This window comes from Pelodiscus sinensis, chromosome 3 (genome assembly GCF_049634645.1).
Source record: "Pelodiscus sinensis isolate JC-2024 chromosome 3, ASM4963464v1, whole genome shotgun sequence".
Classification (NCBI taxonomy): domain Eukaryota; kingdom Metazoa; phylum Chordata; order Testudines; family Trionychidae; genus Pelodiscus; species Pelodiscus sinensis.
The window spans coordinates 176,932,287-176,955,464 of record NC_134713.1 but is presented as its reverse complement, the minus strand read 5'-3'; the positions used below and the strand labels follow the sequence as shown (position 1 = coordinate 176,955,464).

General features: G+C 44.7%; 1 protein-coding gene across 6 annotated transcripts in view; it reads right to left on the bottom strand.

Moving 5' to 3' along the window:
• Nucleotides 1-3,735, bottom strand: part of CCDC85A (coiled-coil domain containing 85A) — a 160,401-nt gene extending 156,666 nt beyond the window's left edge. For 2 of the 6 annotated variants that reach the window (XM_025184184.2, XM_025184187.2), the window contains exon 1: nt 2,510-3,731. In XM_025184184.2, coding sequence (XP_025039969.1) covers nt 2,510-2,731 — 222 coding nt within the window. In that variant the 5' untranslated portion in view covers nt 2,732-3,731. Of the gene's footprint in view, nt 1-2,509 lie in introns of all 6 variants that reach the window. The other 4 variants (XM_006122144.4, XM_006122145.4, XM_006122146.4 and 1 more) reach the window with 4 other exon arrangements.
• Between the last annotated feature and the right edge of the window lie 19,443 nt (nt 3,736-23,178).

The following is a 23,178-nucleotide window of genomic DNA, read 5'->3' as shown; positions in this document are numbered from 1 at the left end:
ACTGCACGTTCTTGCTCTGAAGTAAAAACATTAAGGATATTGCTGTAGCAGAATATGATGCAAAAGAAAACTTTTTTACCGTTCTTTTTTATTGTTCCTAGTTTTAATAATGAAGACTGTGATCATATTCATCATTCTCAGCTGTGGATATTCTTTTCCAGCTTTTGTGTTATTCTGTGTATTTGTGACACATGTTTATTTTGTAAATGCTCACAGTTTAAATATATTTTCTATATTTCTTTTACTCTCTTTCTTATGAAGGAGAAAATATCCAATAACACACAGATGAATTACATATATGATGTTTTTGCCTTTTCATTTTTTCCTAGTAGCAAAAATGGATGTTGAGTCAACAAAGTTAATATAGGCTCCATTTTTCAAAGAAACCCATAGAAGCTAGATGCCTAAATCCCAATGAAATTCAGTGTGAGGGGCAGGCACCTAACTCCCTTAATATCTTATAGAAATCACAACCATGTAGCCTTCTGGAGCTGAGCCTGAGGTTTTAAAAGAGAGAATGGAGCTTCTTTAATGAATATCATTTACAATTTATACTTAAAATGTTTCAAAGCAGGCCTATGAATTATTAGAAGAAAATGCATTGCGAGTTCCAGTTCAAATATATATAAAACATGGGAAAATAAAGGTATTAATTATGCAGTTCAAATTCAAGATAGTAACTTACTACTCATTTCCTAACACATTCCAACATGTTTTCTTAATTAAACTTACCTACTATATAAAAACATACATTCTAACTACTCCCCTGCAATACCAAGGGGCAGCAAACAGAAAGAGTGACAGCCTTAATTGTGCATTTCCTTGCATTGTTGTTACAATTTAGATTCGTAGCTTTACTAAGATAATTGTATCATCACTTGGGATCTGACACCTTCTGAAGTGCACACTGATTCATTTACTGCCAACATGCAAACAGGTCTATGTTTTACAGAACAGGACCTTTAGGGGGAGGAGAGGAAATGAAGTCATCCATCTGTGATTTTCAGTTTCATTCTACACCATTATCAATCACCAATCTCTGGCACATTAGAAAAGGTTTTCTTAACCAAAGTAGATAAAATGGGCTAACTGTATGCATCTGTGATACTCTATCAGACAAGAACTTCCACAGATAGTATTTTACAAATCCATACCTCTCTGTGTGTGTCTCTTCCCGTTAACCCCAATCTCAGTTTCAACTCAGTTATGAACTCCCTGGGAAATTTCGTACCTCAGAGCAATAAAATGGAAAGTGTTTGTGAGCTTATGTAAACTATATATACTACAACTGAGATAACTTTTTGTTTCATATAACAATGTTGGCATCCTATATCATAGCTGTAGCTATGACTCAACCCCAGATCTCAAGGCAGGGTAAGCATCCATGAATGATGCTTCTCACCCAGAAAATGTTATAACTGGTGGGAATAAATAACTGAAGGCTGATCTGAAGTCAGTGTAAATACTCCATGAGAATGGCTGGATCAGGCCTTGAAACTGAAACAACATGTCAAAAAGGGGAAACTCTTCAAAAATATGCCTAATTCATAGATTCTGTTAAAATTATTAAAGGAGGAAACCAGAAAACTATTTGTCTTTAATCAGAAGACAGGTTCTCACTAAAGAAATCAAAGCATAATACTGGCGCAACCAAAATCAGGGAGGTTTCCAAAAATCTGTCCCAGGACTAAAAGGCACACATACTATGCAGTGCATACTGAAAATGATCAAGGCTTCCCAGAAGCCTGGTGAAATGCTTTGCTGATAAATTAAGAAATAATCTTAAATGAGCAACAGAGTGTGACACAACAGGCAGAGGCTCTTAAAAACAAAATTCTTTGAATCTACCCAGAATTGTAAGTTTTATCCTTTCAAGCACACTTCAAATGAGAACATCTGAACCTACTGAAATCTACAAAGTTTTGAGGGCAAAAATTCATGGAATCAAATGTACCCATCACCACAAAGTTTCTGATGTATTCTGCACTATATATTCATGCTACACCCTGAATATAGTTTCCCACTTCTCTTTCCTGAATACTCCAGGGAGGAGATAAAAGTAGAGTGATTTTTTTTAAAAGAATGAACTCCTATTGTGGGCTGAATCCAGCCATTTTTCCCCAGTAAGACAAACTCCTATTCACACCCGATGAGACTTAACCTAAATAATGACTAAGTAAAATCATGTTCGGAGGAAGGGGATTTGTCTCTGACCGATCCGCATGGAGCTAGGTCCCCTGAAATCTGTTTGAACGGACAGATCCCGAAACCCACGGAAGGCCCCTATGCTAGTCCCTGCGGGAGAGAGGAGCATTCATAGGTACCCCCTAACCTCGCGGGGAATCTGTGCTTCTCTTCTCCTGCCCCGATCCCGCAAAAAGCCACCACCAGCCTCTTGCTCAAATCGGCGCATCCCAAGCGCAGAACCGCCCCGCAACCCGACCGCTCCCGGTGCGCCCCGCCCAGTCCCAAGCGGCCTGAGCCCGGCCGGGGCTGCCCGGCCCCTCACCTTGAGGCCGCGGATCTCGCCGAGGTGGAGCTGCAGCCGGCGGTTCACCTCCCGGATGAGGTTGCTGTGGTCCAGCATCGCGCTCATCTTTTCCGCCTCGGCCCTGCGCAGGCTGCGGATCAGCTCCTCCTTGCTCCACTTCAGCAGCTCCTCGTCCGACACCTTGGACAGGTCCTCAGCTGGAGCCGCCCCGCCGCCGTCCGCCGCCGCCGCCTTCGACATGGTGGCAGCCCCGTCCGACCTCCCTGCGCCGCAAGCCAGCCAAGCCGCTGCAGCGAGCGCCACGGACTGCAGGGGCCGGTCCTTCAACAGCGGGGGCTGCTCCGGGGGTCCGTCCGCCAGCCGGCCCGGGCTCAGCCCGCTACCCCGCAAGCCACGGCTCGGCTGCCGCGGGAGTCAGGGAGTGGGAGCCAGTTCAGTCCGGACAGCAGCGCCTCCAGCCCAGGGCTGCTCTCTCCCTGCCAGGTGCCGCTGCCGCCGCGCGGTTGCCAGGCGGGCGGTGGCCGGCCCCGGAGCGCGGGTGCTGACGGAGCTGGGGAGTTGGGCTGGAGTCTAGGGGGAGGGGGTACCCCGCCGCCAGCCTGGGGCTCGCCCCCTCAGCGAGTCAGCTGCAGCTGCCGCTGCTCCTCCTCCCCGCCGCTCCTGAGGCTGTGCCCAGCCCCCGAAGCCATGCTCCCTAATTAGGCACTGAGCCCTCCTCCGGCCGCGCGCCACAGCTGGGGCGCAAAGTCCCGAGCCATAGTGGAGGGGACGGGGCGCGCAGGAGGCTGGAGAGCAGGATCCCGGGGGAGAGGCCGGGAACCGGCGAGCGCCCCTTAAAAGCTTCCCGCGCCTGGCTGCGCGCCCCCTCTGCCCGCGCTGCAAGAAGGCTGAAGGGGGCAGGCAGAGGGCAGTGCCGCCGCGCTGCTCCTGGGCATGTCTCCTCGGCGCGTCCCCGCCGGGCGGCACGGAGGCGGCATGGGACTTGGGCGGGGAGGCGGCGGAGCGTGGGCGCGCCTGCGGCGGCCGCCGGAGGCTCCCCGGCCGCTCCTGCCCGCGGCGACTCTCCCGGCACCAGTGAGCTGGCCAGGAGCGGCGCGCGGCTTTTCACAGAGGCGCGTGCCATGTGCGAGCCCACCGGGAGGGAGGGAGCTGCCAGGCGCAGCAGCCGCAGTCCAAGCGTGGCTCACAGGCGCCACCTGCTGCAGGCACTGACTCCGCTGCCTGTGCAACTGCCCTCACCCAGTGGGCTCCTCAGTCAGCTCCGCTTTTCCCGCAGCCCTCTGGATTGCCCTGCGGGGGAGGGCAGCATTATGGGTGCTGGAACTAAGGACGCGGGGGATGCGGGAGACATGCCCCCCTGCTTTGAAGGGCTTTCCATTGTATGCAAGGTTTACAGTTTGGATCAATGGTTCTCAGCATCCCCACTATAAAATTGGTCCAGCATCCCCAGGGCAGCATTCCTCATTTGGGAGCTGCTGCGAGGCTGGGCACGAGCTATCAGTCAGGAGAGATGAGGCAGCAGATAGTAGACTATGACTCACCAACTCCACTTAACCTCTCTGCCACATCTCCCACCTCCCAACTTTGGGCAGATCTCTTTACCTGCCCCCAAAGAGTGGGGAGGAGGCATTCGCTCAGTTCCAAGCCTGGAAGGGGTCATTGTGATCTGAGTCTAGAACATCTGGTCAAGAACATTTAGAACTGCCTCTCAATAATTCCTAGAGCAGTGGTTCTCAACCAGTGGTGCATGTAACCTGGGGATATGCACAGGTCTTCCAGGGATACATCAACTCAGCAATGCATTTGCCTGCTTTTACAACAGGCTACGGAAAAAGGACTAGCGAATTCAGTGCAAACTAAAATTTAATACAATGACTGGTTTAAATTACCCTATGTACTAGGCATTGAAATGTAAATATGATATTTATATTCTAATTGCTTTATTTTATAATTATGTGTTTAAAATGAGGAAGTAGGCAAGTTTTCAAAAATATTACACTGTGACACTTTTGTAGTTTTATGTCTGATTTTATAAGCAAGTAGTTAGTAAAAGATATTAAACTTGAGTGTACATAAAACAAATTAGACTCCAGAAAGGGGGGTAGAGTAATCTGAAAAAGCTGAGAGTCACTATCCTTGATCACATCTTGTAGGAAAACTTTTAATGATCAGGGACGTAGACTCCTTCAGTAAATTGTTCCAACACTCACTTACTCTCTCCCTTAACATTTTATACCATATTTCAATGAACAAGACTATGTAAGTTCTAAAGATTCCTTATTAGTGTTTGTTGTTATTACTGCTTCCATTCTTGTTGTCCAGCTCAGCCCCCGACCAAGTAGAACTGTTCTCTATAGTGCATTACAAATTTCACAATCTTGATGCCTCATGAAAAATTTGATGGGAGGGTGAGATTTGAAACCAATGTTCAAACACATATATATATAAACCATTTTAAAGTGAAAATGTATTGCAAAAATGCATCCTTTCTGTTAGCATTCCTGTTTTCTCTAGTGAAGCAAATAAGTTTGTTTGAGCTTGCCAAGCAACAAAAAGTTGCATTTCCTACACTTTATCCTCACCTCTCATTTACAGACAGAATTTTCCTTTATGGGCCAAATTCAGATAAAGTATAATTGTCTACATCATAATTTTGCAGAAGTTTGTATATCCCTGCAATATATTGCTGACTGGGATTTTCAAATTCCAAGTGCCCAACATTGTGAAAGTGTTTGGTTGTTAGGGGTTTGCCTAAAGAAGTAAACAGCCTGTACTACAACTGACCTTCTTTGTGGATGACTTGAGAGTATTGCCTTATAGACTATCAGTGTTCCTCCCCAAGTAAGGTGAATTGATTTATCTCAATTTTACCATTGGAAGAAGCTGATGAACCAAACCTATTTGGTAGATAAGCTACTAAATTCAGTGTAGTAGGTCATCTAGTCTCTCTAGAACAATCCTGCACAGGCAGAAAGAGGCACGCTTTACTAAGAGGCCTTTTACCTCCTCTGATTCTGTGATTCAATAACTGATTGGGAACATAAAAGCAGAGTTCTGCCCACTGTTTTTGAGGGCACTTTTAAAGTACTCAAGACCGTCTCTTCTCTTTGAAAATAATGGTGGATCATGAGGTTACAGTCTCAAACTGTCACAAACAAGGCTGGCTATGGCAAATGGTATTTGCTGCTAGATAACATGCATCCCCTCATAAGCCTGCAATCACTGTCATGCTGAAGTTTCTAAACATTTTTCTGCCCCAGACAATAGCCTATGCTGTCTATAAAAGGGAACCAGCCATTGCCACAAGAGCACACTACCCTAGAATTATTTTCTGCTCTTGGTAAAAAAAGTTGTCACAAGTACAGCTAAACCTGAAGCCTTTTTTTGTTTCTGTTTCTAATCTGAATCTAAGTCCTTCCCATGACAGCTGATCTCACTTGGCACAAACAAGATTCTGCTCTCCCTGTTTATTATGTTCATGTGCCTTCTGACTTAAGTACTATGCATTTTCTGTCTCTAAAAATCTCTAAGATTCATTTGGCCAGCCCCTTTTTACATGCTCCTCCAGCTGCCCACTGTGGCTTGCTTTACCCCATGGCAAACACTCTGACTTCATCTTTATTACATCTCTGATATTTCCTTCTTCTTTTGGGGATACCTCTGGACGTAAGGGGTTGCTGAACTCTCTGAAGAATCTTGGCTTTTATCATAAATTAATTCTACTTAATACCTGATATTTTCCTGAGACATTTTCTTTCAAAGCATTTAAATGTCTGTTCAGACCTTTGGTGGATTTCCAGCTTTCACATGCAAATGTTAAGCTGGAAATAACATTTGAGTTAAAAACTCACGGTTTGGTCTTTAAATTGTAATTTTTCAATGACCATATTTCGATTAAGCTGGTGGGCACGCCTGCCAGCTAGTTAATTCCTGACATTATTTCCTTCTGGACATCCTCATTTGCTTGCACCTTACTGCCCAATGTGAATTGATGCAGGTGTTCTATTCCTTGCCTTTTTAACATAATGTGTGAGTTGGGAGTTGCTGGGGTTCTCAGCTTGTTTTTTTGTTTCTATAACTGATTGTTAACACCATCTTTTCTATGATGCTGGGCAGTCTTAGTTGATCTGTCATTTAGAACATTATGGTGACCATGGCAATCTAGATCTTGTGTACTTCTGCTCAGCTATGTGGTTTCTAATCTTAAAGAATTTCAGTGACAAGACTCTGCTTCTGCATGCCTCTGACACAGGGACACAAAGGTAGTGGGAAGGAACAGGAAGCAGACAGAACTGCAGTGCCACAAAGAGAGTTGGGGTTGGTGGCAGTTGTGGTTGCCTCTGACGGATGCTTGACAGTATGAGAGAAGTTAGCATTATCTCTTCAGCAGACTCCTGGTGCTTCCAGGGATGCAGCACACCTACATATTATCCCCAACACACTGCTATGCCTACAAGGCTCACCCAAACTCCAAATGTTTAGTGAGATGCATTCTGGATGGGGTTATATCCTGTAAATCTGAGCAGCATTTTGAATTCTCTGCAATTGGTCATACTGAAAGGAGTTTAAAAAGTGTAATATGAGAGCTAGTTAGAAAGTAACTATTCATAGAGGGAAAAAAATAAATGAAAACAATGTTTGTTTTATTCAAAATTTGCCTTAGATTTTTTGCTTTTATTTTTTAAAAAGGACAACCCCACATAAAAATATTTTAATTTGGGGTTGTTGTTGTTGTTCGTCCATCGTATTCGAAGAGGACCTTGACATCTAACAGGTTATGGACTGTTCATGGTGTGTCCGCAAATGGCTGATAAGGCCGATACGGGCACAGAATGTTCTACCACAGGTCGGGCAGACATGTGTGGGCACCACTGTTGCAGCTTTTGCAACTCTGGCTTTACGGAGTGCTCGCTTCTCTTGTGCTATGGTTGTCCTTCTGGCTTCAGATGTTTGACAGCCTTGGTAGATCAGCGTGTGCCATGTTGATCGGTCTTGTGCCAGGGTCTCCCAGGAGGTGGTGTCAATATCCAGGGACTTGAGAGAGGCTTTAAGCGTATCTTTGTATCGCTTCTTTTGTCCCCCGTGCGATCGCTTCCCTTGAAACAGCTCACCATAGAAGAGCTGTTTAGGGATGCGATGATCTGGCATCCTTGCAACATGGCCTGCCCAGCGTGTCTGAGCTTTCATCAGCAGGGTGTAAACTGACGGCAGACCTGCTCTAGAAAGGACTTCTGTGTCTGGCACCTTATCCTGCCACCGGATCCTCAGAAGTCTGCGGAGGCAAATCGTGTGGAAGTGGTTCAGTTGCCTAGCGTGCCTCCTGTATACAGTCCAAGTCTCACTGGCGTACATCAGGGTAGTTAACACTACTGCTCGATAGACTTTAAGCTTTGTAGCAAGGCTTATTCCACGGCGGTCCCACACTTTGGTCAACAGTCTGCCGAACGCAGAGCTTGCCTTGGCGACTCTGCAGTTGACCTCGATGTCAATTGTCACTGAGCGGGAGAGGGTGCTGCCAAGATATGTAAATTGGTCCACTGCTTGCAGCTTTTGTCCCTTCACTGTGATGGTGGGCACTTGATGCTGAGCTTTTGGAGCTGGCTGGTGCATCACTTCGGTTTTCTTTGTGTTGATGAGAAGGCCGAAGTTGTCGCATGCTGCTGCAAATTTGTCCATGCTGGCTTGCATTTCCTGCTCTGATCCAGCATTCAGGGCGCAGTCATCAGCAAAAAGGAGATCTCGTAACACAGTCTCTTTTATCTTGGTGACAGCCTGGAGTCTTCGCAGGTTAAACAATTTCCCATCGGTCCTGTATCTCAGTCTGATTCCCAAGGAACTGTTCTGAAAGGCGTCTGACAGCATGGCTGAAAACATTATGCTGAACAGGGTCGGTGCCAGCACACACCCTTGCTTGACGCCGTTTGTGACGGGAAAGGCCTCTGAAGCTTCTCCATCATCCAAAACACGAGCCGTCATGCCGTCGTGGAACTGACGTACCATCAAGATGAATCTGTCAGGGCACCCAAACTTCGACATGATGCACCACAGACCTTCGCGACTGACAGTGTCAAAAGCCTTGGTGAGATCCACGAAGGTGGTGTACAGTTCACGATTCTGCTCTTGACACTTCTCTTGAAGCTGTCGGGCTGCGAAGATCATATCCACCGTGCCACGCTCTTTGCGGAAGCCGCACTGTGTCTCGGGTAATAAACCCTGTTCCAGGTGGTTAATCAGACGATTCAGCAACACTCGTGCAAGGATCTTACCTGCGATGGAAAGCAGTGATATTCCTCTATGATTATCGCAAACTTGTCGATTTCCTTTCCTCTTGTAGAGGTGTACGATAGACGCGTCTTTCAGTTCCTGAGGAATAGATCCTTGATTCCAGAAGGACTGGAACAGCTGAGTGAGTTTGTTGACAAGCACTGCACCACCACCCTTATAGACTTCCGCTGGAATCGCATCAGATCCTGGGGCCTTGCCACTGGACAGCTGGCTGATGGCCTGTAAGGTTTCAGTCTCTGATGGTGAGACATCCAGGCTGTGGTTGATATCCGCCTGGGGCATTCTATCAATCGCCTCGTTATTGATGGAAGATGGGCGGTTCAGTACGGATTGGAAGTGCTCAGCCCAACGCTGTAAAATCAGAGCCTTCTCAGTAATGAGAGTTGCACCATCTGAGTCCAGTAGAGGGGAACTCCCTGAGGGCTGAGGTCCATACAAGGATCTAAGGGCTTCGTAGAACCGTTTGGCATCGTTTCTATCAGAAAACTCCTGGATTTCATCTGCTTTGGCACTCAACCAGGAGTCCTGCATCTTACGAAGCTTGTTCTGTACGATCCTGCGAATGTTGTTGAAGGCATTTTTCTTAGCTGTTGACGATGGGTCATTCTGGTGAGCACGGTGAAGGCGATGCTTTTCAGCAAGTATGGCCTTGATCTCTTCATCGTTTTCATCAAACCAGTCCTGCTGTTTCCTGTGTGAGGGTCCAAGAACCTTTAGTGCAGAAGAGTGCACAATATCCCGGAAGCGTTCCCAGTCCTTCTCAGCATTTTCTTCTAATTGCAGCTCTAAAAGTTGGTTGCCAAGATCTTCTGCTAGTAAAGTTGCTGTGTTGGGGTTCCTCAGTCTACTGACATTGATCTTTTTCATCACAGCTTTGTTTCCCTGCGGACGTCTCTTTGGCTTGATGCGAAAGCTTAATTTGGAGATGATAAGTCTGTGGTCAGTCCAACAGTCAGCACTCGGCATGGCCTTGGTCACCCTTACATCCTGTCTGTCTTTCCTCCGCACAATGACATAATCAATGAGATGCCAGTGCTTAGAGCGTGGGTGCATCCAGGACGTCTTTTTGCGAGTGGGCAGGCGGAAGATGGTATTGGTGATGATCAAATCATGAGCCGCACATGTCTTCAGTAATAGTAGGCCATTGCTGTTACATTTACCGATTCCATTTTTTCCAATGACGCCATCCCAGGCAGTGTGATCAGATCCTACTCTCGCGTTGAAATCGCCAAGTAGAATCAGCCTGTCAGTGCGCTTCACGGATGAGAGTAGGGCATCGAGATCTTCATAAAACTTGTCCTTTACTTCATCCGGATTCGTCATTGTGGGCGCGTAAGCGCTGATCAGTGTGGCTTGCTTTCCTCTCGGTAGTGGAAGATGCAGTGTCATGAGTCGGTCATTCACGCCCTTGGGAAGACTGGCAAGTTTGCGGACAAGATGATTCTTAACCGCAAAGCCAACTCCAGATTCACGACGTTCGTCACTGCTGCGTCCACGCCAGAAGAATGTGTAACCACCTCCTGTTTCCATGAGCTGACCTTCATTTGCTAGACGAGTTTCACACAGTGCCGCAATATCGATGTTAAATCTTGTGAGCTCTCTGGCGACCAGGGCTGTTCTTCTTTCTGGGCGGTCTGCTGAAGGGTTGTCCTGAAGCGTGCGTACGTTCCATGTGCCAATAGTGAGTGGTGTCATCTTGCATTTTGTTCGAAATTTTATTGTTCGACCGCATGAGATGGGATCCCCTCCAGCCGCGGTAAGCTGGCCAGGGTTCTGTGAAGCAAACAATGTTTAGGGCACCTTTTCTAGCCCCTTCCTCTTACTACGGAGGTGAGCAGTGCAATCCTAAAGAGGGCTGCTCAGTCACTCAGGTAGACGCCGAATCCAGCTGTTGCTTCCACCAGCAAGAAGACGACCATTAGACCTGAGCCGCCTGTGTGCAGGTCCGCGGCTACAGCTCCCAGTGTATCCACACCTGCTGCTTCGTCGCTCGCCCGTCGCCACAGGACTTAGGAGATGTCAAGATGTCAAGACTTGCGCGTGAATTGGATTAAAGTGAGGGAGAGGTGCGCATAGTCAGCCTCACTCTCTCTTCCCAGATTCCATCTTACTCCAATGGCAGGACTAAAGTCGAGACGGTTGGAGATGGGCTGGGCGCAGTGGTTGACCAGGGCATCTTTCATGTCTTGCCGTGCTCTTAGCGTACCACATCGCTTGCAGAAACCACCTTCATGACCGTTGGTCCTATTCTAGTAGGTCTCATCCGCTCGATCCGCCGGAGTCTGTCTTCACATGCTCGGGATAGACAAGTCCCTATCTCACCGAAGGTAGATGACCCGATGGCTACTCTCAACCTGGTTTAGCCAGCCTGTCGAAGCTGTTGCCCTGGGTGTGGCCGCTGCACATGCTACAGCTACTAGGAGCCACAGGTGAGAGTTGAGTGACAAGTGGGGACCAAAGGTGGGGGGTTGATGAATATCCAAAATGTGTAATGAAAATGGATTTTGTTCATGGAAATTTCTATTTAGTTGAAAAAACAAACCCACTTTCCATTGAAAAGTATTCTGGAAAAAAAATCTGACCAGCTCCAGTGGCAATATAACTAATGACCATCAAGAGTGTTTTTTCATTCCCAAATCAACTTTTTTTTTCCATTTTGATATAACTAAAAATGAATAGTGTCTGAGAAATGAAATAATAAATATTTTACTTGTTCTCAAAAATTGGTAGTGCATTAACTGAAATGTTAATTTCAGTTAGCATTTTATAACAACATATTTTTCAATAAAACAAAAATAAGTGTTTGAAAAAGTCTGGTTTGTGTCATGTCCACACATGAATAACCTCCTGCCTAGATCTGACATTTATAACATTCACCAGGACTGGCATTTCATACACCTTATGTTGAGACCTATAAAGAACATGATTCTGAAGTGTACTGCTAAGGGAGACATTGGAGTCTTCCATGGAGTTATCTGTATCTTTGATTGCATCAGGATGGATCACTGGAGCATAAAAAATATAACTAAAATATGATATGGCTTTTAAAGAAAGTTTAATAAAGACACATTTAAAACAGTTTAGCACAGACATATCTCTACTAATAAAAAGAAGAAATTATCAAGCAAAAAGAAAAAGTTATTCACCTTGTGCAGTAATGACAGTTCTTTGATGTGTGTCTCCATGAGTTCTCCACTATTGGTGTCTGGTCATCCCGGCACTGCAGATCAGCATTTTCCCTAGCAGTAGCCAGCCAGACCCTGCTTGCGCACCAGGCATCATGCCTTTCTCTTTGCACACGCAGTCCAGCTCCCACCAATTCCTCATGTCTGCACGAGTATCTGAAAGAAAGAGACTCTGAAGTGGGGAGGAGGATGGGTAGGGGTGTATCCATGGGAACACACATCTCGAAGAACCGTCATTACTGCACAAGATGAGTAACTTTCTTCTTTTTCGAATAATATCCCCGTGGATACTCCTCTGTTGATGACATTGTAGCAGTACTCAAGAACACAAGATAGGCAGGTCTCAGAGTCACCATTTAATAGCTGTTGATAGCATGGCCAAGGCTACTGATGTATCATTAGTTAGATGTTGAGAAACAGCATAATGTTTCATGAAGGTATCATTTGTTGCTATGGCTCTTGTGGAATGAGCACTGTGTGCTCCCAGAAGTGGCTTGTTTCGGATGGTATAACATTGGGTAATGTAAGACACTATGAGTCTAGAAATGCATTGAGATGAAATTGGTTCACCGTTGGAGTGCTCCACAATGGAAACTAATAATTGTTGCAACCTGCAAAAAGACTGGGTTCTGTCTATGTAAAAAGCGAGTGTTCTGCACACGTCCAAGGTATGAAGAACAACATCCTACTGGGACGCATGTGGCTTAGGGTAAAAGGATGGAAGAACAATTGGTTAGTTGACATGGAAGTCAGAGCACACCCTCAGTATGAAGGAAGGGTGAAGTCACAATATTACAGTGTCCTTATTAAATATGATATATGGTGATACCACCATAAAGGCTGCAAGCTCACTGACTCTCCGGGAGAATATTATGGTAAGCAGAACAATCACCTTGATGGTCATTATTAAGAGTGGACACATAGCTAGTGGTTCAAATGAGGGTTGGGTAAGAGTGTTCAGCACCATTTCAGGCACACCAGTGGTGGTGTTCTGTGTGGCAGATTAAGGTTGCACAAGCCATTGATGAACATCTTTCTGATGGGGTGTACGAATATTGAAAAGCCATCTATCAAGTGGTGGAAGGCAGTGATTGCTACTAGGTGGACTTCAAGGGAGGCAAGAGCTAAGCCAGATTGTTTTAAGAGAAGGATATATTATAAAATTTTGTGTAAAGGTATTGAGTAGGGTCAAAACATTTGTTATTGCACCAGGACACAAATCCATGCCATTTTGAAGGTAAGTGGAATGTGTGGTGTGCTTCCTGCTAAGCATCAACACTAATTTAGTGTGATTTAATGTGCATTTCAGAGTCATGGAACCAACAAAGAGACAGGCTGTCAGGTGTAGAACATGGGCCTAACGGTGTAGCAGCATTCCATGGTTCTGGATCGAAAGGTCATGGTATTTGGGGAGGAGATAGGATGGTTGGGGAGACATCAGAGATAGATAAGGACACTATGGGTGTGTCTAGATTACAGGGTTTTTTCGACAAAAGTTGGCTTTTGTAAAAAAGAACGATCCCTCTGTCTACACTACCACCGCGTTCTGTCGACAGTAAGTTGCAGAACATGGCAGTTTTGTTGACAGCGGTAAACCTGGTTTTACGAGGAAGAACGCCTTTGTCGACAGAGATCTGTCAACAACAGGGTGTGTGAGGACGCAGGGAGCGTCGAAAAAAAGGCCTCCAGGAAGAAGCCCAAGTGGACAGTCCACCTGCATGCCTGGCACCTCTATTGTTCCTGTCTGCAGCCATCTTTTAAAGGGATAGGCACCCTGCCAGCCATTAGTGGGAGGAAACCAGCCACAGCACATGGCTATTCCTGTCCCACAGGATCCCAGGCATGTCCCAGCCCCAAGACTGTCCTGGCCCTTCCAGGGACCCTTCTGAGGAACCACTCAGGGGTTCCAAACACCAGGCACCAGTATGGTCTGGGCCAGAAATAAAGAGTCAGCAGTAGCCCCTGTACAGGGCAGCATACTTTTTAAAAATAATTATCCTTGCTACAAAACAGGGTTGGTGCATAAGATTGCTTTTCTCCTTTTTCCTTCCACCACTCTGAGCTGCTAGTGCATCCTTCTAATTTTCTCCACAACAGAAAACTATCTGTTTAGTCACAAAGAATTAATAGGTACCTATATAGTTCAGCTCCCTTTGGTGTGAAAACTGCTCATGACTGTAGTTTTCTTAGAGTTAAGTGGAGGAGAAGGGAAGGAAAACAGTCTAATCTGGGCAGTGCTGAGTTTTTCATTTTATAAACAGATGGCTATAGTTGGAGCCCCCCCCCCCCCCCCCAAAAAAAACCCCATAGGATATGGTTAGTTTGACATTTTGGACATTCTGAATACGAACCCACATATATATGGGGAGTTTCCAAAATGGCTCCTATCTTTCAAATGTGCAAAGGTAAATTCTCCAATTACAGCAAAACCAAATGTGGGGTGGAAACAATTCAGATCAGGAGCCAAATCCTAATTTTGTTGCTTAAACCAACCTCATTTTCCTGGCTTATTGTAGTGGGTGAAATAGGTACAAAAATGTTAATGTAGCCTCTAGCCTTAACTCGGTTTCCTGTTATATGGTGAAGACAGCAAACAACATTCAGCATAGTTGTAATGTGAAAAATGAACAATGTTCCACACATCTGAGGCTGATTCTTGTGAACATTTTTGCAGGCAAGTGTTCTTGGAGTTTTGGAAGCCCTCCCACTGTCTCCTTTGATAGGTTTTCTTTTGTTAGCTAATTCCCTAGTGACAATGGACACAACAGACGCAAAGCAAGGGTAGTAACATCAATTATAACTGCAGAACTAATGGAAATAGCAGATTGCATGGACCCCTAGTGGGAGAGGCTGGCTATGTTTTCAGTGTCATTTTATTTTGTTTTTAGCAGACTCCCCCCCCCCCCTTTTTTTTGAAATTTGAGATACTGGGCCTTATTCTAACATCAACAGAGCAGATATCTCTATCTAAATAGACTCAGATGCAGTTACAATTGTTAGTACACAAGGAACTATTGCAGCTAATATACATATAGCAGCCACTCAATCACCTAGGATCAGCTGTAGTGGAACAGATGTATCGCTTTCTCTTCAGGACCTCTGCTGAAAAAAAGATCAGACTGTCTTCAAAGGAAGAAAAAGATTGGAAGGTTCTGTATCAACTTATTTTATCTCACAAAAGCCTCAGGACTGGTCTCACTTATAATAGCCACAAATAGAGACTTAAAGAAAACATCTGGGGCATTTTCATTAAAAACACAAGTATCAAGTTAGCTTTGAAGTGTACTCTTCTCCTCCATGGAACATCTGGAATTCTTGTGACTATATGAACTATACCTGAAGTAGTTGCCATTGAAGACAAGGGAGCCAACAGCCTCCACAGGCCCCTGCATAAGTGGCAGAGGGGACTCCATGCTCCCAGAAGAAGAGAGTCAGCCAGTCCCCTGCATTGGCCAGAGTACAGCATGCCCCTGCCGCACTCTCCAGACCTCTGAACTGCATGGAGCACACAGCACGGCACTCCAGTTTTCAAATCTATTTATTCATTCCAATGAGGCACATGTAAACCAATACATTTCAAATTCCTTTAAAGTTTAAAAATCAGATTCAATCATTCATTTTTACATCAAATTACAGCATGGTTCTAGGAAATGACAGCTTTCCAGTGCAGGAGAAAACCTACATGGGACAATAACTTGAAGACATCTAAAATTGTTAATTATAATATTTGCATGGGCTTGATATTACCCTGAAGAACTTGGTAAATTTTTCCATACAGCTGACAGTTTATCCTGGCCAGGATCCAAGAGAGGTTCATCTCTCTAACATCTGTGAGTTAGTTTTAATTGTACTTCTATTTATCATTGTGGGAGTCTTGAACTTCATTGTGTCTTGATATTTGATTAGGTAGTTAATGAGGAGCCAGATGCTTCCCTCTGCTTATGCTGACAGAGAGAAGCAAAGCAAGTGGAAAGGATGAAGGGGGCATGCTCCACAAAATGCTTTCTTCCCTCCTCCAAGCCCTATGTAAATGTACTAAGCAATAGGGGCTCCACAGAATAGGAAGGGCTGAAGATGGAGAACAGCTGCTTTGTATGCATGCTTCTCTCCTAATCAGCCTGGAGGTGAATGCAGCTTTACTGCCCCTCCATGGCTGCCTTCAGAGAGGTGCTGTAGGCATAGGTACTGGGGGAGAACCAATGGGAACTATGGCTCTTGAGAGAGGCAGGCAGAAAGCCAGGGAGCACACAGACTGCTCCGTTCCCATCACTGGTATCCTCTGATCAGTAGAGAGAGAACCAGGTTTCTGGATAGCACCTGAGGGCATGTCTACACTAGGAAAGTATTTTGAAATAATAACTTCCGAAATAGTATTTTTGAAATAGAGTGTCCACACCGCATTATTTTGAATTACTGTGGATGTGCTACCTCGGCTTAGCACCTCAGGAAGCACTGGGAGGTAATTAGTCTGAATTACTCTAGGGAGTAGTTTTTTCAAAATAGCAGCACTGGAGTATCCACACCACTGCTATTTTGAAATAGCTATTTAAAAAAAACATTATTCCTTATGAAGAGCAGGAGATATTATTTTAAAATAACCAGCCTGTTATTTTGAAATAACAGACTTAGTACTATGGATGCGCCACTTGTTATTTCAAAATAAGGGAAGTTGTCTCAAAATAACTCCCTAGTTTAGACCAGGGCTAAGTGTCTTCTTCCCAATTGCAACTCACAAGCACTTCCGTCTTAAAGGGAAAATATAGAGGAAATGCCAAACTTGCTGACAGCATCTTGTTTGATCTCTGATGTCAACATTCTGAGCTAACAATTTCCAGATACGTTTTTTGTAACAAGCTGATGAATTTGGGAAGATTGTTTTAATTATATAAATTTGCAAAGCTAATTTTTGTTAAACTTTCAAAGTGTTTTAGTAGATTTCAGTCTTTAAAATGTAATTTATTGGTACATTGCTTTGATGTGACATTATACTAAGGCACAAGGTATTTTAGTTAATTCAGTGTTCATGTAAAAAGGATGGATTGAAGACTTTTTTATTCTCCAAAGGGGTGCAGTGCTAGTTTTCCTCACCACTGTGCCAATAGGCCATGCATTTGGCCTGGCGAGACAACTGGCCTAATTCTTGTTGATTTGCACCACATGTTTTCAATCATATCTGCAAAGTGCGGGCAGAAGGCTACCAAATGAGTAACTAGTGTCACTTTGCACTGATATAAAGAAGCAGCCCAACAGGCCCCTTACCTAGAAATAAAATTTGAATGTTAGTTTTCATTAAAATTCTGCTGAGATTTCCATGAAATATACCTGTTCACACAGACAAAGGTGGCAGCTGTTTCAATAGGCACAGTTATCCATTAAGGACTGGGCTAATAGCCTTTACTCCACATAGGCAACCAAACTGCCATTTCACAGTAACAATTTTCAGCCACACTGACTACTTGGATTTAAACCAGTGATCAAACTAGAGGTAAAATGTTCATTTATCTTGTCATCAATCCCCTGAGCCATCCAGTTCCTTTGTGGATGAGTGGTGGAGTGCGATCACCCCCTACCGGGTGGGCAGGGGGGCTCAGTGAACCCCTTCGTTCTCTAACAGGGCCCCCGGCCGGAATTCCCGGTTGTGCGTCCCATCAGGTGGGTGCGATCACCCCCTCCCTGCAGAGCAGGAGAGCGGGGTTCAGCAGACCCCGTGTCTATACCCTGGCTTAGCTGGGGGGGCTTGTGCCCCGAGTCTGGCCCCTCAGAGGGGCGATACTCTGGCCGGCCCTGCCGTCCAGCCATTGCACGTTTATGTGCATTCCAGTTCTGAAAGGGGTTGGGTGCTCAAGGGGGATTGGGAGGGGGACCCGGGCCCACCCTCTCTGGGTCCCAGCCCGGGGCCCTAAGTGCAGGGGCTTGCTGCCGCCCCTGCACGGCAGACGGGAGGGGGGGGGGTGTTTCCTCCTGTAACACGTCTGCCCACGGTCGCCAGAAGGTCCCCGCCCCGGGCTGCTTCCTCCCTTCCCCCAGCCCCCAGAGCACCCCTGCCATTCCCCAACGCCTACCGGGATTCCGTGGTCTGGGTCCGGGGTTGCTCTGCAGGAGTCCCATCGGTCCTTCTGTTTCCACGGATCTTGTCCCAGCCGAGTTGCTCTCTCCACGGGTGGCGGGGTTTGTCCTGGTCGTCCTCCGACCCGGGACTGGCTGACTGCCGACCACGGGGGCCATCCCGGGAGCCCCTGGGATGGGGACGGGCCACCTGCCGGTTTCGGGCATGCACCCAGTCCATCCTGGGCCCCAGTCTGTTTCTACCTCCCTGGGAGGAGGCTGCCCCCTCCATCTGTGCCGGCAGGCCTTTTTGAAATGTCCCGCCAGTCCAGACGCAACCCGGTGATGTGGCGGCCTCCCCAGCCACGTCTCGGCTGTCATTCCTTGCAACGGCCCCTCCCTGAGCTCTCCCGTGGGAGGGGCCGGTGGCCTCCCGCTGGCGCAGGCGCGGTGGCAGGTTCCAGCCCTGCCACCATTCTCTGGTGGCCCCGCAGCAAGGGAGGGTTCTGCCCACGGCCTCGTTCGTCTCCCGGCGGCTCTGGCCGTCCAGCGTGCGGGCCATTGGCGGCCCGTCACATCCTTGCACAAGGCATACTACTTATATTCTTTGTAGACCCAAAGTACGGTTTTTTGAACTGGTCTATTTCATGATGTGGCCATTTTCTCTTGTAGAAAATATTTTGATGTGTAGTTATTCTCACATAGAATCGAATTTTAAATACAATTTCTCCATAGCAAAAGACACTGAGAGATCCTTGGCTAGGTAAATCAGCATAGCTCCACTTAGTTCAGTGGAGCTGTGTCCATTGAAACCAGTAAAGAATTTGGACCTATATTTTTTGTGTATAGCCAAAATGAAGCATTTTCCCCATTCTTCATAGATACTGTGTTTTATAAGTAGGCTCTGCCATTCCAATGAATACCCATAAATGTGGCATCTTTGTTTATAATCCCGTCAAAACCATGATACAAAGATGGCTCAGAAGTTCACCTGAAAGGCACAGTTTAAAATGCACATAGAAGCAGACTGTTAACAAAGCCATTGACAGTTTAAGTCCGTGAATTCTGGAAGAATTCCTGTGTAGAAGGTACCGCACGTCAGCTATTTTGGTATGGAGGAGAGGGGAGAAAGATTGGAAACACACACAGCAGGAATTGAGTTCATTTCAAGTTCATTGATCACTGATTTGAGAATTAAATCCACAGAAGTAATATGCACATAAAAGCCAGCCTAGCTTAAGTGTTGTCCTTAAAATGGGAAGCTATGATTGGGAGGGGACAAACCCTGCAATAAGCATTCTTCAGAGATCCTTCAAATGTAGCAGCTGCTCCTGGCATCTCTAAATTTGCATACCCTGCTCAATCAGCCACTAAGAAGAAAGGATGGGATGCTGAAAGGCACAAAATTGTCAGCAATAACCTTTCTCCTGCAAAGGAACAGAAACTTTTCAAAGATGCAGGTCTGAAATGGCCCCAACACTTCTGTACATCTTTAAAGATGTGCACATGCACCCACATCAATTTTAAGTACAGCTTTGAACACTTTATATACACAAATAAGAGATACACAAATAAGAGATAAGAGCTGGTGTTGGAAAACGGGGTACTATTCCACAGAAAATTTGACAAATAAAAGTCTTCTATCCATTGATATTGCCACTGATTTTTTGTTTAATTAACCAAAAAATGCAAAAATCATTTGGTTTTTGATTTTCATTTTTGTGGTGGAAAAAAAGGAGCAGTGTGAATTTTCATCTTCCATGAAAATTTTCATCTTACTAAAAACCCAGTCTTCTGTGGTTAGAGGTTTAGAACAGCTGCCATATGAAGAGAGATTAAAAAGACTTGAACTTTTCAGCTTAGAAAAGAGAAGACTGACATGGAATATGATAGAGGTCAATAAAATCATGACTGATGTGGAGAAAGTGAATAAGAAAAAGTTATTTACTTGTTCCCATAAAATAAAAACTAGTAGTCGCCAAATGAAATTAATAGGTAGCAGGTTTAAAACAAACAAAAGGAAGTGTTTCTTTGTGCAACCCACAGTCACCTTGTGGAGCTCCCTGCCAGAGGATGTTGTGAAGACCAGGTCTTTAACAGGGTTCAAAAAATAACTAGATAAATTCATGAAGCTCTATCAATGCTTATTAGCCAGAATGGGTAAAAATGGTGTCCATATAGTCTCTGTTTGTCAGAGGCTTGAATAGGTGACATTGGATGGATTACCCATTCTGTTCATTCCTTCTGGGGCACCTGGCATGGTTACTGTGGGAAGACAGGATACTAGGCTAAATGGATCTTTGGTTTGAATCAGTGTGGCTGTTCTTATGTTCCACCCAAAAAAAAGTTGACAGAAAATGTTTGACAAGCCCTAGAAAGATACTTTAGGGAACTGCAAGAAGAAAAGGTAATATTATGTTGGCTAAATTGGTGGCTAACATTGGAAATATCATGTGGATTTGCTGCAAGGAGGTGCGTTCCTCTTTAAGCTATTCAGAAATTGCCATTAGTGTAGACTGAAGCCGTCCACTAATAATGTTCACACTGATTTTCTTCACTGAGCTGCCATAGCTACCAACTGGCTGGAGTTTAGTTTAGCAATTCTGATGTTACATAAGTAAGATCAAAAACTGAAACTTATCTTAGACATCTGTGTTCTGCTGGGTTAACAGAAATAAACATAGCTGAACACTCATTTTGTCAACATACTCTGAATATTTACCTAGGGAGAAGATCAGGTGAGAAAAATGCCATTTTGTATAGTCATTTTTCATAGTAAAGCAATATATTAAGCTACTTAAGGAAAAAAACAGAATAAGGTGGGCAGCAAGTACCAGATATTAAAGTAGCTTGAGACTGAGTGAAAAGAGAAGATTTACAGTCAGGAAAGGTCAAAATGGGAGTAATGGGACAAAGAAGATTTTAAGTGCCATGTTAGTAGCAATGAACTTAGTAATGAAATCTAAAAAGATTATGGAGAGCCAATGATGGCAGAAATAAGACAATATCCAAACAATGCCTGTGCAGATGATAATAGTGAAACCATGAGGACTGTGGTAGGCATTAGGCATTGAGCTGAAATAGAGAAAATAAGGGAAACATTTTAGCACTCACAGTCAAGATGGTTAGCCCCACTGAAAATAAATATCAATCTGGGAATTCATAGGGAAATTTACTGATGTTAACTATTTGAAGGAAGATCACCATGGTGACTTAACTGACAAAGATAGTCTTAAGCAGTTTGAAATACAAGGTCTTTGGGGATTAGAGAGGAGACAAGATTACAGCTGTCAGAAAGTGTAGTGTTATGCGTTAGCTGCCTTTCCAGTTGCAGCGCCTGTTGTTGGTTTACAGACAGCAGAGACCAAGAAGGAGGAAACAAACAAATCAGTGAGCAGGCAAGTGTGAAATGCCTCGGACTTAGTCTATTGTAGTTTGTTAGCTCTCCTAATGAGTCCCTGCACTGGCCCGACATATGAAAGAGAGTTTGTGCCAAATTACGCAACAAATTTGAGAAACTATCAAGATTATTGCTACTGAAACTGATAGAGAATGGTCCATGAATCCTGTCATTGTAGCTCTGTCTGCCACCTAGATAGTGCTTCCACACTTATCTCTGCAATGCTACACTTGGCTGATGCAGCAACTCATGGTGTCAGATGCCATCAGGTGGTCAAGGGACATCTACATAGAACATCACACTGGGCATTGGCAACAGCAGAAGGGATGAAGAAGCATTACAACAAGAATCACAGTCAGCAAAACCTACCCCAAACTCTGACTTACTGAGGGACATTCTCCATGCATCAATGTGTTTGCTTCCTACAGACAACTCTCTGTAAATCATTCCATACTTTAGATATTTCAGTTCAAATGTCTGAACTGTATTGGTAAATTTACACACTTAAATTTAGGTTATTGCTGATTGTGTGTTAAATGTATAATAGGACTTTTAAGCAAATGTTTTATTTGTAAATAATTCAAGCATGACAACCAGATGTACAGAATCTCCTTTTCTCAAACCTGTATACTATGTACATTTTTAACATTAGCTTTAATAAAAAAAATATATCAGAGTTCTTTTATTCTGTATCTTTGTCTCCCCATTCCATTCTGACTCTGGGAATGTAGTCAAATGCTATGGCAACTTCCAATTGTACTGACAGTTTGGCAGGTAGTTGCCTATTTGATGCCTGTTGTCATGTCATACTCACTAATATTCTGAAAATCCCCACTTTCCAGGTACCACTCCTTGACAATTGAGGGAATGCCATGCTTTAAAAAAGGTTTAGAAGCAACTGGGAAGGCAACTTGAGACTGTTAAATGAACAGTATTGAGCCGCATGGATCACTTGCCCCTGACTTTCACCTTCAAGAAACAAACTGTTTTGTCATGCTGTTGATTCCCTTTAGCAGGACAAATTCTTTAAATATCTAATTAAGCCGTGTGTGATATCTTAGGTAACTGAAATATTCCAAGAAACACTGGCCTGATATTACACATTGTTGTAACCTTCTATTTGAAACTGTATTGCAGTGACATGCATAGTATTGGTATGTTCATTATTTGAGTTTATTGGGGAAAAAATAGCATGCTTGTTAAATGCCTACTTGCCTTGTGTTATCACTGTTTAACCAGCTCGATAAGGGGCTGGAACTTGCAGAGTTTCTGGGGCACTTAAATGAAAATAGATGTGTGTGATTTTCCAAAGGGGTATTCTAGCTGCATGCAGGACCTCTGTGCTCCCCAGGACTGAATGTACCTAATTTCTGGGCATCACAAGCATCGCTAAGGGTATTGGAGCCAAGTGGAATTTTCAGACTCAATAAGGGGTCATCTGCTAGAGTTGCACAGATAAAAATTAGGTGCAATCAATGCTATTGGACACTGATCTGGTTTTGGTCAAGGTGCCCAAGCAGCACTAGAAGATCTTCCTGTGGAGAGCTTCTGATATATTCTGCTAACAGAAGAAAATGCTGGAGAAACACCAGGTTACTGAATGTGATGCAATGTTGACATTTATCCAAAAGAGTGACTTAAGGCACAAGGGAAAGAGGGTGTGGGAAAGCACATTCAAAGCAGAAAGAGAAGGGGAAAATAATGCATTCTCCAAAATGTGGGGAGGGAGGATGGAAACTGAACAGTGAGAGAGAACTTTGCAATGGGAGAGG